Source organism: Triturus cristatus, chromosome 5_2 (assembly GCF_964204655.1).
Source record: "Triturus cristatus chromosome 5_2, aTriCri1.1, whole genome shotgun sequence".
NCBI classification, from domain to species: domain Eukaryota; kingdom Metazoa; phylum Chordata; class Amphibia; order Caudata; family Salamandridae; genus Triturus; species Triturus cristatus.
Genome location: NC_140588.1, coordinates 1,120,072,571 through 1,120,090,188, shown reverse-complemented (window position 1 = coordinate 1,120,090,188; position 17,618 = coordinate 1,120,072,571). Strand labels below are relative to the sequence as shown.

Below are 17,618 nucleotides of genomic sequence, written 5' to 3'. Positions count from 1 at the left end.
CCCTTGAACACAGAAAGACTGTCACTCACGCCCTCGTCACCAGCAGACTCGACTACGGCAACGCACTCTACGCCGGAATAAACAAAAACCTCACCCGCAAGCTACAGAACATCCTGAACACCGCCGCAAGACTGGTCCTCAACCTGCCAAGAGACTGCCACATCTCCCAGCACCTGCGCACACTCCACTGGCTTCCCATCGAGGCTAGAGTCACCTTCAAGATGCTCACCCACGCACACAAGGCCCTCCACGACACCGGACCAGCATACCTGATCAGCCGACTCAAATACCACGCACCCCAAAAGACCCTACGATCAGCCCAGCACTCGTATGCCGTGGTCCCCTGCACCAGAAAGACCAGATTGGAAGGCTGCTCCTTCTCCTTCCTCATGGCCGGAACCTGGAATGCCCTTCCGCTCCACATCAGACAGACAACATCACTCCCCATCTTGGCAAGAAACATTAAAACCTGACTCTTCGGCAGACACCCTCCTTGATGGACTGGAACCTGCCCCCTCCCGAACCTTGAGACCCTTACGGGTGAGTAATCATGCTTAACAAATGCCTGATTGATTATTAGGAATGAGCTGCTCTGAGTAGGAATAGTGTAGGAGGGGATAGTGTGTGTGTGATAGGAATGAGCTGTCCTGATTAGCGATAGTGTAAGAGGGGATAGTGTGTGTGTGATAGGAATGAGCTGCTCTGAGTAGGGATAGTGTGAAAGTGATAAGAATGAGCTACCCTGAGTAGGGATAGCGTAAGAGGGGTTAGTGTGTGTGTGACAGGAATGAGCTGCCCTCAATAGGGATAGTGAAGGAGGGGATAGTGTGTGTGTGATAGGAATGAGCTGCTCTGAGTAGGGATAGTGTAAGTAGGGATAGTATGCGTGTGATAGGAATGATTGCTTTCAGTGGAAGATAGTGTGAGTGGAGATAGTGTGCAAATGATAGGAGTGAGCTACCCTAAGTAGGGAGAGTGTAGGAGGGGAGAGTGTGCATGTGATAGGAATGATTGGCTCTCAGTGGAGATAGTGTGTGACCGTGTGTGATAAGACTGAGTGGCTTTGAGTGGGGATAATGTGAGTGAGAATAATGTAAGTAGGATTAGTGTGTGTGATAAGACTGAGTTGCTCTGCATGGGGATAGTGTTAGTGTGGATAGTGTGCATGTAATAAGCGTGAGTAGCTCTGAATGAGGATAGTGTGAGTGGGGATAGTGAGTATGATAGGACTGAGCAGCTCTGAGCGGGGACAGTGTGCATGTGATAGGAATGAGCTGCTCTGAGTAAAGATAGTGTGAGTGTGGCGAGTGTGCATGTGATAAGACTAGCTGGCTGGGGATAGTGTTTGTAGGAATAGTGTGTGTGTGATATGACTGAGTAGATATGCTTGGAGATAGTGCCAGACCTAAACCTTAATTTTTAATACATAAAAGTCACCCCTAGGGTAGGCCCTAAATAGTCCATTGGTCAGGGTGTGCTGCATTTCAAAAGTTGAACATGTACTTTTAAGTTTTATCTCTCCTGGTAGAGAAAAACTCTGTAATTTGTTTATCACTATTGTAAGTCCTATCCTTCCCATAGGTTAACATTGGGTTATTTTATTATATTTAATAAGTGATACCTTTCAATTGGGAGCAGGAGGAATGTCAAGTTTGGTGTCTAACGGATTATGATTTAAAACCCTCTTTAATGGTAAAGTTGGATTTTGAATCACAATTCTGAAAATGCCACTTTTAGAAAGTTGTTTCATACAGGGCAGGGAATTCCAGACACCTCTGTTGGGGGATGACTCAAGAAGCGTCTCCCACTTCAAAGTATGCACCAGCTATAAATAGTGGACCCTAAGATCCAACTCTTCAGTGAACTTCTGGACCTGTAGAATACTGAGAAAAAGGACTCAGACGGAGGACTCATTATTTTTGCTCATGTAATTCTGTCCATTTGAGCAAAACTTTTATTTTACTCACAACCCTGTAAATTTTCCTTTCTGAAATGACGTTAGTCTTCTTTATTTGAACCTGACTATTCTGTTGTTTGATTTTTGATTTCTGTATCTGTGCCTTCATAGCGAACATTGAATTTAATTTGTATTGCCTATTCTATATTTTTTGCAATAACACTCCTTAGTTTCCCATTGCTCTAGAACTCAGTTCTTGGGTGGACCCAATCACTATCTAAATTTACTCTACTATGTGTTGGGCCTAATGTTGTGGAGGTTGTAGTATCAGCTCATTAGCTCATAAAGTTCAGATTCAAGCTTATAAAGTTCAGGCTCAGCTGCCACTTCCCCCAGCTGGTGTGACCTTTGGCCTCACCACACTCCTGTTGAAAGTGCCTTTCCAGCTGGAGTTACTTTTAGGCACTGTCTGTAGTGATACCTAAAAAGGTATGCTCTTAGATTTGGTACTAGAAGTAACGTCTTCAGGCTCCGAATTGTTGTGAAATGGAAGGGCATGGTTGCAACTGGTTATCGGGTAATTAGGTTGGTAAAACTTGGATCCCAAATACCTATTGAACTATCTATAGAAAAGTTAAAACTGCCTCCTATTGGACAGAGGGCAAGCTGTGGCTGGAGGCAGAAGAGTCAGAACCACATCCTCTTGTGTGATGTCCCTTAGAGACAGAAGGGGGGGAACTCAGGTCGAGGGTCTGTGAACCCTACGAAAAGCTGAGATATCATGGGTACCGGCATCCTGTGTCTGCTCCTTGTATCAATCTGCTGCTACAACTGACCCCGTGCATGTGGCTGTCATGGGGTTCTCGACAACCGTTTGGGATAATTAACCAATATATGTAAGGCACTGCTATGTTACTATGGACATTTAACCTGGAATTACTATTAGACTGCAACTGACTTGTGCTGATAACCCTATGCTGCACTTGTAAAGTTGAAAGTTTATGAATACATTTAACAACAAGCATTGGCACATCCAATTGTTCTGGCCTTTTAGATAGCGACAGTGCTTCAGGTATTTGCGAGATGTCGTTGAGTCAGAGTCAATAGCTTGAAGTCTTTAACAAGGCAGCAGCTGTTCAGAACATTACTGGATGCCCCTCTCAAGTCATAAGCAACTGCTTAACAAGCCTGTCACTAAGCAGGAATAACTCATGTTGTAACTGGATGTCAATTTTGAGTTGGAGGCAATCATTTCAAGGGTCCTTCACAAAGTTGAGGGGGTGTGGCTTCATCATAAAAATTTTCCTATCCACTTTGCTACTCGAATGAACTGTGCTTGTTTTCGATAAGATACATAAATGCCAATGCTGATATATGCTGATAAATCAAAATTTCAACTTTCAATAAATGTATTGAATACTATGGAACACTTCTGAACAGAACCCAGAATGTAGAGGTTCCAGCAATCCGTGGTTAAGTCAAGTGCACTGCACAGTATTTTTAAGAACTTGTTCTTTGAGTGACCTATCTTTGTGTGCGTATAAAATTCACACTGCCTTATGCTATGGACTACGAGGAAGAAGCAAAATGCAACTCAATGGATAAAGATGTTTGGTGAAAGGTCCTTTTATTCATAAAGATCCATATATCTATGGCAGTACATGGCGACAGGCTGGTCACCTGCAGAGGGTTGGCTGCTAAAGGCTGTGCGCAGTGGGGTTTGGCCACGCAAGTGAGAATGCGTGCAGATCCTGGCTGCAGGCCAGGCCCTACAGCCGATACCATGTCCTGCATGCCTCCTCAAGACCTGGCTCTTCGAACAATAGCAGCGTCCCCCCGCTAGTGCCTTGATACCCTTACGGGTATGTAGTGTGCTTTACAAATGCTATGATTGATTGATTGAAAGGCTGGGTGCCAAAAAGGGTTGGCCACCTGCTGGGCGTTGGCCTCTGGGCCAGGTCGAAGCAGCCAGGCCCAGCGGCTAATCTCACTCCACTTGCAGCTGAAAGGGTTAGTGTGGGTGTTTGCCAACCACGGGTGGTTGCTGCACTTGTAAAAGTCCTTTTAATTTGTAGGTTTTGGAACATCATTGATAGCTTTGCAGTGCATTGAAGTGTGGATCTTTCTCTGAGCAGGTGCTGTGGAAGGGGGCTCTCTGATTCAAGTTTCGATTGCCCCCCTCATCCATTACACTCTCACAGCCTGTGAGTATTTCACTGAGATCATCTTTGCCTGCTTGAATGACAAGTCCATGGAGGAGCTTCAGAAATGGCAGAAGAATGACCCTGATGCAGTGGATTGTAGTCACGCGATAAAGTTTTTATGTGAACTCCAGGGCAGCAGGTATGAATCCTACTCTGTGTGAGCCAGGTTGGTGTTGATGGTTGTAAATATTCAGTGTTATAGGCATGAAAGTGCCACAATGTATTTGAGACACCTTCTACCAGTCAGCGGTACTGGGCAATCCTTGTGTCATGTACTGCTTTCTGTATGGCACATGTTCATCGTACACTAGAACCCGGGCCACACCACTTCTCTTTCCACGTCTGATGGACCTGGGGTGATTTTTGCACCGGACCCTAATGGCTGACACTCTGGATGCTTTTGTGAAATATGTTACAATACAAGAGAGCTCTCAGGGCTACTGGTGAGGAGGGTCATCCAAAGTAGTACTCCTTTCGACACAGGTGACTACTATCCGGTGTGGCACAGCTAATGTATATTGGCATCTGATGGGTGATATTCGTGGGATACAGACCAAGTTATCTGCACCCCAAGTTGGAAAAGGCTGTTCACTGGTCCCTTGTACAGCTGTTTAGTCTGTCATCACTGAAACTAATTACTTCAATGTGAGTGTGTCAGGAGTGGGCAAAACAAGGTGTGGTGTACGTGATGGGTTGTGATACAACTGCCTGTGGGCCACCAGTGTGTGTGTAGTCCTAAGACATTTAGTTGCCTGTGGACAATATTATCCTTTGTGGTTAGCTGTCCCTCCTGTAAATACCTATTTATCCATTTCACCCCACTGATCCCTACACAAGCACTTGAACCCAGGGTGTGGTGTGTCTAGATTGCCTAAAAAAAGAAAGATAATTAGAACAATAGGGATATCTTTCTGCTCTACTTATTGTCTCAAACGAGTTTGCACAGAGCAGACTGTGCATTAAATGAGCCATTACTTCAAGTAAGACTGTGGCCAGGGCAGAATCAGTGCTATCATCTGGTCAAAAGAGATGTGCCCACCCAAGGCCTGTGGTCAGCTCTGGCAGTGGACAGCTGAAGCCCAGAAACAGTCTTTGGTTGGCTGTAAGACTGACAGAAGTACACACTGCATGTGATTATTGTGGGATATTTGCCATCTTAATGAAATCCGAGATATTGACAGAAGTTTGTGATGGTTAATGCAAGGTGCTGTGCAGTACCTGACGAAAGGGCATTTGAATAAAATTCTCATGCGGAACCTGTTCTCAGTGGATGGTTGGTCTTTCTGCATGTGCCGCTATTTGTGAATATGTGCTGTTGCCGAAGTCCACCTGCAGTGGGTTCCATCTACACTGGAACTGTGAGCAAGCTGCTGAAGTCTACCTGAGGTGTGTTTCTTCTTCACTGGCACTGTGAGCCAGCTGCTGAAATCCACCTGCAGTGGGTTCCTCCTTCGCTGGCACTGCTAGCCAGGTGTTGAAGTCCACATGCATTGGGTTCCATCTTTGTTGGCACTTTGGCACAGCTGCTGAAGTTCACATGCAGTGGGTTCCTTCTTCGCTGGCACTGCAAGCCAGCTGCTGAAGTCCACCTGCAGTGGGTTCCTCCTTCGTTGGCACTGTGAGCCAGCTGCTGAAGTCCACATGCAGTGGGTGCCTCCTTCGCTGGCACTGCAAGCCAGATGCTGAAGTCCACATGCACTGGGTTCCATTTTCACTGGCACTGTGAGCCAGCTGCTGAAGTCCAGCTGCAGTGAGTTCCATCTACACTGGAACTGTGACCCAGCTGCTGAAGTCCACCTGCAGTAGGTTCTGTCTTCACTGGCATTGCCAGCTAGCTGTTAAGGTCCACCTGCAGTGAGTTCTATCTTCTCTGGCACTGTGAGCCAGCTGCTTAAGTCCACCCGCAGTGGGTTCTGTCTTCGCTGGTACTGTGAGCCATCTGCTGAGGTTCACCTCACTATTGTTGCGCAGCGGACGTGCGCAGACACGAGACAGTTGCTGCTGCTGAAATTAAGTTGCTTGATTACTAAGCCCAAAACATTGATTTCAGCACTCTGCTTTTTACAAATGTGTACTTTTAAAATTGAAATATACTTTGCTGCTTCCTACCTGCACTTTGAACTTTGTTTTATTGTTGGGTCTGACGCCTGCATCCCGGTCCACCACGGGGTTTCCCCGTTTGTTGTGGAGGGTGCCGGCATCTCAGAATCCTGGTTTCCAGCTGTTGGGGGCTGCTAGGGGCAGAGCTGGACGGTTAGCGCTCTAGTGCTCACAGCCTATATAATTGGCATGCAATCCTCGTCGCTTAGCGGACGTGTCAACGGCGCACCAAAGGCAAGCCCGTCTGCACCCGTCCGCAGCCGACCGGGACCAGGGGCCATAAACTATGCCCATTTTTTAACCTACTCTGCATCTGAGATGAAACGGTTGCAAGGCAATTGGCCTATCAACCTCGAGACCAGCGCTATAGCTGATAAGGCAGGGATCCTGGCCCACAGGGACCCCTATCCAGAGCTCTCTCATCAACCTAGTCGTAGGGAGTCCCCCGTCCACAAAAAGAGCTTGTCAGACTCAACCATTCCTGAGAAACATGAGGTAGGGAGTCTTGCAATTAGTTATTTAAACACTCGCTCAATGGTGAAACATGAGCTAGAGATTTTCCAGTTTATGAACTCTGAGAAACCTGATATACTCCTCCTTTCTGAAACATGGCTTACCGCAGAGTCGGTCCCTGATATTCTAGCTCCAATCCCCACCGGCTACTATATACTTCAGGCTAATCAGTCCTCGGGCAAGATCGGGGGAGGGGTTGCAGCCATCATTCATCAAAAACTCCAGTTTACTTCGTTAGGGATTACAGGCATACCCTCGGTCGATGGTCTTATATTGAAATTTGAATCGCCTCAGCCCTCTTTTATATGGGCCTTATTTCATCGACCCCAGCACCATGTGCCCTCTTTTCCCCAACTGCTAGGCGAAATGATCTCCCAACTAGTCATCAATCACACTAGAATTATCATAATTGGAGACTTTAACTACTGGCCGAATGATACACAGGAGAGTGCTAGCTCCAAAGAACTAACAGATCTCCTCCCGGGGATGTTTTGTATCCATCATGTGAACGCTGCTACCCACATAAAAGGCCATACCCTGGATCAAGTTTGGACATCCAATCTGGAATTCTCCAAGTTACTAATTTCCCCATGTAGATGGTCAGATCATCACTTTATCACATTTACCATGGCCTGTGCTCCCCCTAACAAAACCGTCCAGATAGGAAATCACCTGGCTAGAAACTGTAATCGGGCTAACATTGGCGATTTCTGCTCATTATTAAGGCCACGATGCCCATCGCACAGGAATCACGTTGCAATCAGGAAAATAGCATCACCCAGTGGCTTGAATCTGCCAGTGACAGCATCGCCCCATTTAAGGAAATCAAGAAAAAACGGCCTCACGATGCCCAACGTTGGTTCTCTGATGACCTGAAACATAAGAAACTAGCCTTAAGGCAAGCTGAACGTAGCTGGAAACGAGATTATTCTTTAGGAGAAAAGGCCATCTACATAACTCAGCTTAAAGAATATAAAAACACTATCCTCCAGACTAAGGCGGCTTACTTCTCCTTAAAGATCATGAACTCGGCTAATAAGTCCAAGGATGTTTTCTCCATAGTTGATGAACTCGCACAACTGGATAGAGTCATGGCGAAACCTGTCCCCTCTCAATCTCTATGTGACTCTCTCAACTCCTATTTTATTGAGAAAATTGCCATCATTAAGGCTAGCATCCCCACCCTCATCTCTTCTACAACCTCCCCTGCTAGCTGTAAAAACCCATTCCTAATTGATCAAATCCCCCCAATCTCTAGAGAAGAATTGTTTGTTTCACTCAAAAAAGTCAGATCTGGCTCCCCCACGGATTGCTGTACTCCTCACATTCTAAAAGAAACTTTCCTCACTTGTCCAGACCCGCCCCTTCTCATTTCTGAATAACTCTGTTAAACAAGGAATTTTCCCCGTCATTTTCAAAAGCGCAGAAATTGTCCAGATTTTGAAGAAACCCAATGCTGACACTTTGATCCTTAGTAACTATCGCCCCATCTCCCCCCTTCCCTATTTAGGTAAAATCTTAGAGGCCCACGTAGCAAACTGTCTTAGCTCATTCATTGAACACTCCCACTTCCTTGACCCCTCCCAGGCAGGATTTAGACCCGCACTCTCTACGGAGTCAGTCATCCTGGCAGTCATGGGTGAGCTTAGGAGGAGGGCCGATAAAGGCCTTACCCAGGCCCTGTTCCTCCTGGACTTGTCAGCTGCTTTGACACGGTCGATCATGGTCTCCTGATCGACCGTGTCAGCAATGCCGGGATTCAGGGCCTGGCAGTGCAGAGGGTCTCCTCATTTCTCAGAAAATGATCTCAAGCGGTCCGCGTTGCAAATTCCTCTAAAAAAATGAAATTGACTTCTTCAGGGCTCTTCCCTCTCGCCCCTTCTTTTTAATTTGTATTTGCTACCCTTGATTTGGTCTCTGCGTACAAGAATGGTTGAAACCTTGAACTACACTGATGACTCCAGCTGGTGTTTGACATTTATTCTTCCACCTCCTCAGTGCTCAATTTCCAATTTACTATGAGCTTTATCAGTGAATGGATGTACGCAAATCAACTGAAACTAAATCCCGATAAAATGGAGTTGATACTCACAGGAGGAACTGCTAACCTGTGGAACTCCAATTTTTGTCTTCCATCTTTTTGGCAGTCAAGAGTTTAGGAATCAAAATCAGTAACGATCTGTCCATGAAAGCCCAGATCGGCTCAGTGGTCTCTGCTTTTTTTCCCATCTACGTAGAATCCGGAAGATCAGTAGATTCTTGACCACTGAGGCCTTGACCCTGGTCACTTTGGCCTTGGTAATCTCCTGAATTGATTACGCCAACTCACTATACGTTGGCATCCCAGCATATCAACGAGACCGCCTGCAGTTGGTACAAAAACCAAGCGGCCAGGCTAATCTATTGTAAACCCAGACACCATCATGTAAGTCCCCTGATGAAGAATCTTCATTGGCTTCCGATGGCTAAATGCTGTGCCTTTAAGCTGGGCTGTACCATCTTTAAAGCCCTTGCCGGGACTGGTCCAGCATTTATCTCTTCAAGGATTCAGCGTTACATCCCTTCCCGGGAATTGTGTTCTTCTTATCCTAACTTACTGACTATTCCAGCATTCAGACGTAAAAAACACGGGAGTCTCATATTCGCGGTCTTGGCTCCACAATTCTGGAACTCGCTTCCTGTGGAATTGAGGTCTGCGCCTACTTATGTTCAGTTCAGAAAACAACACAAGACCAGGCTGTTTTCTCAGGCATATGAGTAAGCCAAACTGTCCTGTTGATGCCGCCTCCTCTATTATTCCCAGCGCCATGAAACCGATTGGTGTACGCGTGCTTAATAAGTACTTTTAATATAAAATAACATACCATAACACTATGATTCAAATGTTGAAGTCCACCTGCAGTGGCTTGCTTTGCTTTGAGGAGTGTAGTCAGTTGAGTTCTATGCTTTTACCTGATGATGCCCCTTGCCTTGCGCTCCACATACCGCCCCTGCGGGTGCATCTGTTCACAGAGTGGCCTGGATGTAGGCATTACCTGCCAATGTTACACACTCATGACTTGTCTTGTATTAGGGGCTCTAGACCCATGAGACACCATCATTATTTATTTTTATTATTGTAGTTCATCACAAGATTGCTTTGTTATATTAATTATTTTAGCTTTATCTGAGGTTTGCTTCTCCCGTTTTAATTCTATTTGTTTTAATTTCCTCGTTAGGTACTTCTACAGCATAGTTTCCTAGTCTGATTTTACATTCATTTTAGCTAGTCCTCTTTCTATTTCTTTATGAGGTCTAGTGTAGGCCAAGACCTTTTGTTGGTACTAAAATATGTATAATATACTTCAATATAGTGGGCTTTCAGCCACCTCTCTTTATCCTTCGGTCTGTTGTGTCATTCACATTCTGATTCTGCGCTCTCAGCATACTGCTTGGAGCACTGGGTCACCAACTGGATAACTTCACTTTGAGTGACTGCATTTTGCTTTCTTACAGTGAGCACATCCACACATAATGTAGTTCCCTTTAGTGCCAGTGTTTTTGTTTAGTTTAGTGTTTCCTTTTTGTTTAGAGCCTGATGTGATAGCAGGACGCTTCTGATGCACATTCCTTTTTTGTCAGATCCCATTTCCTGCCAATGCTGTTGTAGATTCCTTTTGGAGAGTTTTGCTTTTCTGACTGCTACTTTTTGACAACAAACCGGATTGTGCCCATTTTAAACTGTTCTGTATTAAGTTATCATCTTTTTACTTCTTTCTTTCTTTCTCTCTTTCTTTCTTTCTTACTTTCTTTCTTACTTTCTTTTTCTTCTTTTCTTTCTTTCTTCCTTCCCTTCATTCTTTCTTCTTTTCTTTATTTGTTTGTTTCTTCCATTCCTTCCCATCTCCCTTCTTTCCTTTCTTTCTTTCTTTCTTTCTTTCTTTCTTTTTTTCTTTCTTCCTCTTTCTTTCTTTCTTTCTTTCTTTCTTTCTTTCTTTCTTTCTTTCTTTCTTTCTTTCTTTCTTTCTTTCTTTCTTTCTTCCTTTCTCTTTATTTCTTTCTTCTGTTCTTTTTTCTTTCTTTGCTCCTTTGTTTATTTGTTTCTTCCCTTTCCTTCTTTATTTCTTCCTTTCATTCATTTTTTTCTTTCTTTCTTTCCCTCTTTCTTCCGTCATTCCTCCCTTCTTTTTTCTTTTTCTTTTTTCTTACTTTCTTTCTCTCATCCTTCCTTTTTCTCTTTCTTTCTTTCTTTCGTTCTTTCTTTCTTTCTCTTTCCTTCTTTCTTCCTTCTGTTCCTTTTTTCTTACTTTGTTTGTTTTCACTTTCGTTGTTTCTTTTTTCTTCCATTCCTTTTTTCTCTCTTTCCTAATTTCTTTCTTTCTTTCTTTCTTTCTTTCTTTCTTTCTTTCTTTCTTTCTTTCTTTCTTTCTTTCTTTCTTTCTTTCTTTCCTTCTTTCCATCATTCCTCCCTTCTTTCTTTCTTTTTCTTTTTTCTTACTTTCTTTCTTCTTCTTTCTTTTTCTCTCTCTTCCTTCCTTTTTCTTTCCTTACTTTCTTTCTTTTTTCCTCTATCTTTCTTTCTTTCTTTCTTTCTTTCTTTCTTTCTTTCTTTCTTTTTTTCTTTCTTTCTTTCTTTCTTTCTTTCTTTCTTTCTTTCTTTCTTTCTTTCTTTCTTTCTTTCTTTCTTTCTCATCCTTCCTTTTTCTCTTTCTTTCTTCATTTCTCTTTCCTTCTTTCTTCCTTCTGTTCCTTTTTATTACTTTGTTTGTTTTCACTTTTGTTGTTTCTTTTTTGTTCCATTCCTTTTTTCTCTTTTTCCTTCCTTCTTTCGTTCTTTCTTTCGTTCTTTCTTTCTTTCTTTCTTTCTTTCTTTCTTTTTTCCTTCTTTCTTTCTTCTGTTCCTTTTTTCTTTCTTTTTTTTACTTTTGTTCTTTCTTTTTTCTTCAATTCCTTTTTTCTTGCTTTCTTTCCCTCTTTCATCCGTCTTTCTTTTTTTCTTTCTTTCTTTCTTTCTAGAGGTTTGCATCCAATGCCAGAATGATTGACATTTTAGGTCACTAGTTATTTATTGAGGTTTCAGCCAGGCTTCATCCATTAGCCTGTGGTTGGTGTCTTTTTTGGTGAATTCTCTTGCATCAGCTCTACATGTAATGCTGCTGTCAGGGCTCAGCTGGCATGCCAGTGGGACACTAAATGCAAACCCTTCTATGACTATTCAGATACAGGCTAGGTGTCGGCCAACAAATGTGAGCAGTGCCTAGATGATGCCGAGCGCAGTTACAACCTAACAATGAACAGTGACAACCCTTGATAATGCACAGTGATTCAGTTTACTGTTAACCTCTAATAATGCAGTAAAGCAGTGTGCCCTTACACTCTGATAATGCACAGTGATTCAGTTTACTGTTACCCTCTGATAATGCAGTAAAGCAGTGTGCCCTTACACTCTGATAATGCACAGTGATTCAGTTTACTGTTAACCTCTAATAATGCAGTAAAGCAGTGTGCCCTTATACTCTGATAATGCACAGTGATTCAGTTTACTGTTAACCTCTAATAATGCAGTAAAGCAGTGAGCCCTTACACTCTGATAATGCACAGTGATTCAGTTTACTTAACGCAGGGTGCCTTACACTCTGATAATGCACAGTGATTCAGTTTACTGTTAACCTCTAATAATGCAGTAAAGCAGTGTGCCCTTACACTCTGATAATGCACAGTGATTCAGTTTACTGTTAGCCTCTAATAATGCAGTAAAGCAGTGTGCCCTTACACTCTGATAATGCACAGTGATTCAGTTTACTGTTAACCTCTAATAATGCAGTAAAGCAGTGTGCCCTTACACTCTGATAATGCACAGTGATTCAGTTTACTGTTACCCACTAATAATGCAGTAAAGCAGTGTGCCCTTACACTCTGATTATGCACAGTGATTCAGTTTACTGTTAACCTCTAATAATGCAGTAAAGCAGTGTGCCCTTACACTCTGATAATGCACAGTGATTCAGTTTACTGTTACCCTCTAATAATGCAGTAAAGCAGTTTGACCTTACACTCTGATAATTGACAGTGATTCAGTTTACTGTTAACCTCTAATAATGCAGTAAAGCAGTGTGCCCTTACACTCTGATAATGCACAGTGATTCAGTTTACTGTTAACCTCTAATAATGCAGTAAAGCAGTGTGCCCTTACACTCTGATAATGCACAGTGATTCAGTTTACTGTTAACCTCTAATAATGCAGTAAAGCAGTGTGCCCTTACACTCTGATAATGCACAGTGATTCAGTTTACTGTTAACCTCTAATAATGCAGTAAAGCAGTGCGACCTTACACTCTGATAATGCACAGTGATTCAGTTTACTGTTAACCTCTAATAATGCATTAAAGCAGTGTGCCCTTACACTCTGATAATGCACAGTGATTCAGTTTACTGTTACCCTCTAATAATGCAGTAAAGCAGTGTGCCCTTACACTCTGATAATGCACAGTGATTCAGTTTACTGTTAGCCTCTAATAATGCAGTAAAGCAGTGTGCCCTTACACTCTGATAATGCACAGTGATTCAGTTTACTGTTAACCTCTAATAATGCAGTAAAGCAGTGCGACCTTACACTCTGATAATGCACAGTGATTCAGTTTACTGTTAACCTCTAATAATGCAGTAAAGCAGTGCGACCTTACACTCTGATAATGCACAGTGATTCAGTTTACTGTTAACCTCTAATAATGCATTAAAGCAGTGTGCCCTTACACTCTGATAATGCACAGTGATTCAGTTTACTGTTAACCTCTAATAATGCAGGAAAGCAGTGTGCCCTTACACTCTGATAATGCACAGTGATTCAGTTTACTGTTAACCTCTAATAATGCAGTAAAGCAGTGTGCCCTTACACTCTGATAATGCACAGTGATTCAGTTTACTGTTAGCCTCTAATAATGCAGTAAAGCAGTCTGCCCTTACACTCTGATAATGCACAGTGATTCAGTTTACTGTTACCCTCTAATAATGCAGTAAAGCAGTTTGACCTTACACTCTGATAATTGACAGTGATTCAGTTTACTGTTAACCTCTAATAATGCAGTAAAGCAGTGTGCCCTTACACTCTGATAATGCACAGTGATTCAGTTTACTGTTAGCCTCTAATAATGCAGTAAAGCAGTGTGCCCTTACACTCTGATAATGCACAGTGATTCAGTTTACTGTTAACCTCTAATAATGCAGTAAAGCAGTGCGCCCTTACACTCTGATAATGCACAGTGATTCAGTTTACTGTTAACCTCTAATAATGCAGTAAAGCAGTGTGCCCTTACACTCTGATAATGCACAGTGATTCAGTTTACTGTTAACCTCTAATAATGCAGTAAAGCAGTGTGCCCTTACGCTCTGATAATGCACAGTGATTCAGTTTACTGATACCCTCTAATAATGCAGCAAAGCAGTGTGCCCTTACACTCTGATAATGCACAGTGATGCATTCTGTTGCTACTGCTGCTTCCGCTATGCATATCCCACATTTGAAAGTTTCTGCAGAATCCTTCTTCAGGACATCTACACTGCTTTCAGAAATCAAGGTTACAACTTGGCATCTAGAGAAGTGTGTGATATTTAAAGTGTACAGCAGATGCCTCTTGAAGCATTCTATATAGCTCGTGGAGCATATTTACATGAAAATGGCGCAGTGCCACAAGTAATTGTGCTGCACTGAGCTGCGTCATTTTCAAAATGCAGGGGTGCACCATATTAGCAAGCATATGGTATATCCCTGTGCTCACCTCCCTTTTTGCACTACACAAGCTGACTAGCACCAACATTCCACGGAGCAAGGACGCGTTCTGCACAAAAACAATCATTAATGGCGTTTTGCTCCTTCTTTGTGCTGCAGAATGCAGCAGAGCTAGAATGAGCAAAAAATGAGGAGAAATAAAATGATTTTGTCTTGTAGCGCCACATTTACGCCTCCTATTGAAAGGCGTTCGTTTTTGGCGCTGCCTCGGATTTACAGACCCTTGTATATCTGGAGCAGTATCAAAACCCCCTGTGTGTTGCTGGGAATGCCCACGGCAACACCCACTGCTCGCTATTTTGCATAAGTAAACTGCATTGCAGAGGGCCTATCTGCAAGGCTGTGTTAAGCCATGCAAAGTGGCTTAGCGTGGCCTTGTAAATATGGCGTTGCATAAAGCACCCCTGGAGCGTTGGAAAAAGTGACCCTTCCGTGGCACTAGGGGCTTGTAAATATGCTCCCTTGTTAGTTCTGAATAACAACCATGATCCTACAAAAAAGATGTTTGTCAATAATTAAATACGTGTTAATCATGTTATATGTTTGTTTTTAGCGAATCATGGATTGAGAAGCAGAACATGGTACAACGAAAGTTCAGACACGTTTGCAAATGTGATATCGACAGAAGGGACCCATTGTTTCCAACTGTCCTGCCCCAGGCTGACTGTCTGCTCCTGGTGCACTCTTTGGAGTTCTTCGCCAAAGACAAGGAGACCTTCTGCGATGGGTTGAAAAATCTGTCTTCACTGTTGAAATGTGGAGGACACCTTATAATGACTACAGGCCTTGAGGCAACGTTTTACATGGTGGGTGATGTGAAGTTCCCTCATATCTGCATCAATGAGGGGTTTCTGAGGAACGCCCTCACAGGTGCTGGTTACGTCATAGAGGAGATTCACATAAATAATCGGAAAGTGCAGGGTTTATATGACGTCATTGATTACAGTGATGTTTGCATTGTAAAAGCGCGCAAAGAAAGGGATATTTAGTCTTCAGGTACATCAAGGAGGCATCAGAGGCACTGGTGACACAGGGGTGACCTGTTACTTGCATCACAATCCCTCTGTTGCCTTTTTACAAATGTCTTTAAAGCAGTTATAAAATACTGGCGAAGGCTAAAAATGTTTTATAAGCAGGACACACAATGTTAAGTAACAATAAATTATACAAAAATCACTCACTCAGTGTCTGCAATATAAACCCACTCAATAACCCTTGATGTGCTTCACCTTCTTTCCTAACACACTCTTCACAAGTTGTGTGATCTTTTTAAGCATCAATAAAAAGGTCTGATTTTTTGCTCGACCACCAGAAGGTTGTAGGCTCAGGTTGCCCATTTCACTCCTCAGTTTCCCCTATGGATGGTGTTCACACAGTCTGTACAGGGAATTATGCTTCTTACTAAAACACATAGAGTGAGCATAACATAGTTAGAGATGTGTCGTCTCATTCTGCACAGACCTTGCATCTGTGGTCAAGAGTTCTTGGCACAGTGGCCCGTGTGGGCGGTTGTATGACGGAACAACGCATTCCATTGCAACGCATGCCTTTACCACGCAAGCGTTACAACGCAAATGCCTGCACCACTTATAAACTTTACCATGCATGCTTTTACAACATATTTTGTTGTAAAGCATGTATCTTAAAGGTCCATGCGTGATAAAAGTTTTCCTAACTCCTGCCCTCAGTCCTCTAGCCAGTCCCCGAACCTCCCCCAACCTATCCTTTTTTAAAAGACACGACCCCTGCCCTAATCCCTAAAAATACACTCCTGCATGACCCTCACTGCACCCGCCCTGTTTTTTAAAAATCCACGACCCTGCCTAAGGCCTAAATCTAGAACCCAGCGCGACCCACACCGCCCCTACCCTTTTTAAAAATACGCGACCCCTGGTCTAATCCTTAAAAATAGTCCCTTGCACAACCCCCACTGCCCTTCTAAGAAAAATACCCGACTCTGCCCTAAGGCCTAAATCTAGAACCCAGCGTGACCCACACCACCCCTGCCCTTTTAAAAAATACCCGACGCTGCCCTAAGCCTGAAATATAGAACCCAGCGCGAAACCCACAGCCTTCTGCCCTTTTAAAAAATACCCGACCCCTGCCCTAATCACTAAAAAAAAAACCCTGCGTGACCCCCACCGCTCCCTGCCCTTTTAAAAAAAATACCGGACCCAAACATAATCCCCCTTACCTTAACAGGAGGACGACGAGGCAACTCTTGTGGGGCACAGCACAGGTCATCAAAAGGAAGCGGAGGGATCTTTTTGCTCCTCTAACGACGCCGATAGCCTAGCCCATGCAGGTGCCTTTACCTCTGTTACCCGCATATGCCCTCACCACGAACTTTGTAAAACAAAATGAGTAACAGTATATGCGTGGAAACGGCTGCGTGGTCAACGCCCAGCGTGGAAACAGCCACGCTGTAATGGCTGCTTCCCGTGTGGGCCTGCTTCATGGCAGCTGATGAGCTTTGGAAGAGGTTGCTTTCCTTCTTATTAAAACTGACAGAGTGAACATTACATAGTTGGAGATGTGGGTCTGTGGTCAAGAGATCTTAGAAGAGGATTGGCATACATGTCTGCCATGCACTTTACTGAGGGAAGCAAGTTCCACCATTAGTGTTTGTGGCTGGGCTCTCTCCTGAGTATTTTCTGAAAACATTGGGAGAAATACTGCAATAAAGAACAATTGTCATTTATATTTGGTAAAATGTTACAGGATTTAAGGTGGACTCTTAAAAGAGCTGGGTGCTTCCATGCATGCTCCTGCCAGAAATGTATGGGGACTCCCACCGTAGAAACACTTGAGAAAATGTCCATAAAAATAGCCCCATAAAAGAAGCTGGATGTTAAGAAATTACAGTTTCACATGGCTTATCAATTTTTATAGTATCTTTTGTCACTTCTCCATTTTACGTTCCTTCATTTTTTTTGGCATAGGGCTAACCGTGTCTTTTTTACTTTGCTAAATTATATGAATAATATCCTAACTTTAAGGGACTTTCAGACACCTTTCTTCATCCATTGGTATGTTGTTGTGTCATCTACATTTTGCTTCCACGCACTTCAGCGACTGTTTAACTTTACTTTGAGTGAATGCATTTTGATCTTTCTCAGTGAGCACATCCACACACAAG

General features: G+C 43.3%; 1 protein-coding gene across 1 annotated transcript in view; it reads left to right on the top strand.

Annotated features, from left to right (window-relative positions):
- Positions 1-17,332, top strand: part of LOC146829859 (nicotinamide N-methyltransferase-like) — a 102,603-nt gene extending 85,271 nt beyond the window's left edge. The window contains exons 2-3 of the mRNA XM_085606740.1: positions 4,033-4,240; positions 15,033-17,332. Of these exons, the coding sequence (XP_085462866.1) occupies positions 4,033-4,240; positions 15,033-15,468 (644 nt within the window). The 3' untranslated portion in view covers positions 15,469-17,332. The remainder of the gene's footprint in view (positions 1-4,032; positions 4,241-15,032) is intronic.
- The last annotated feature ends 286 nt before the right edge of the window (positions 17,333-17,618 follow it).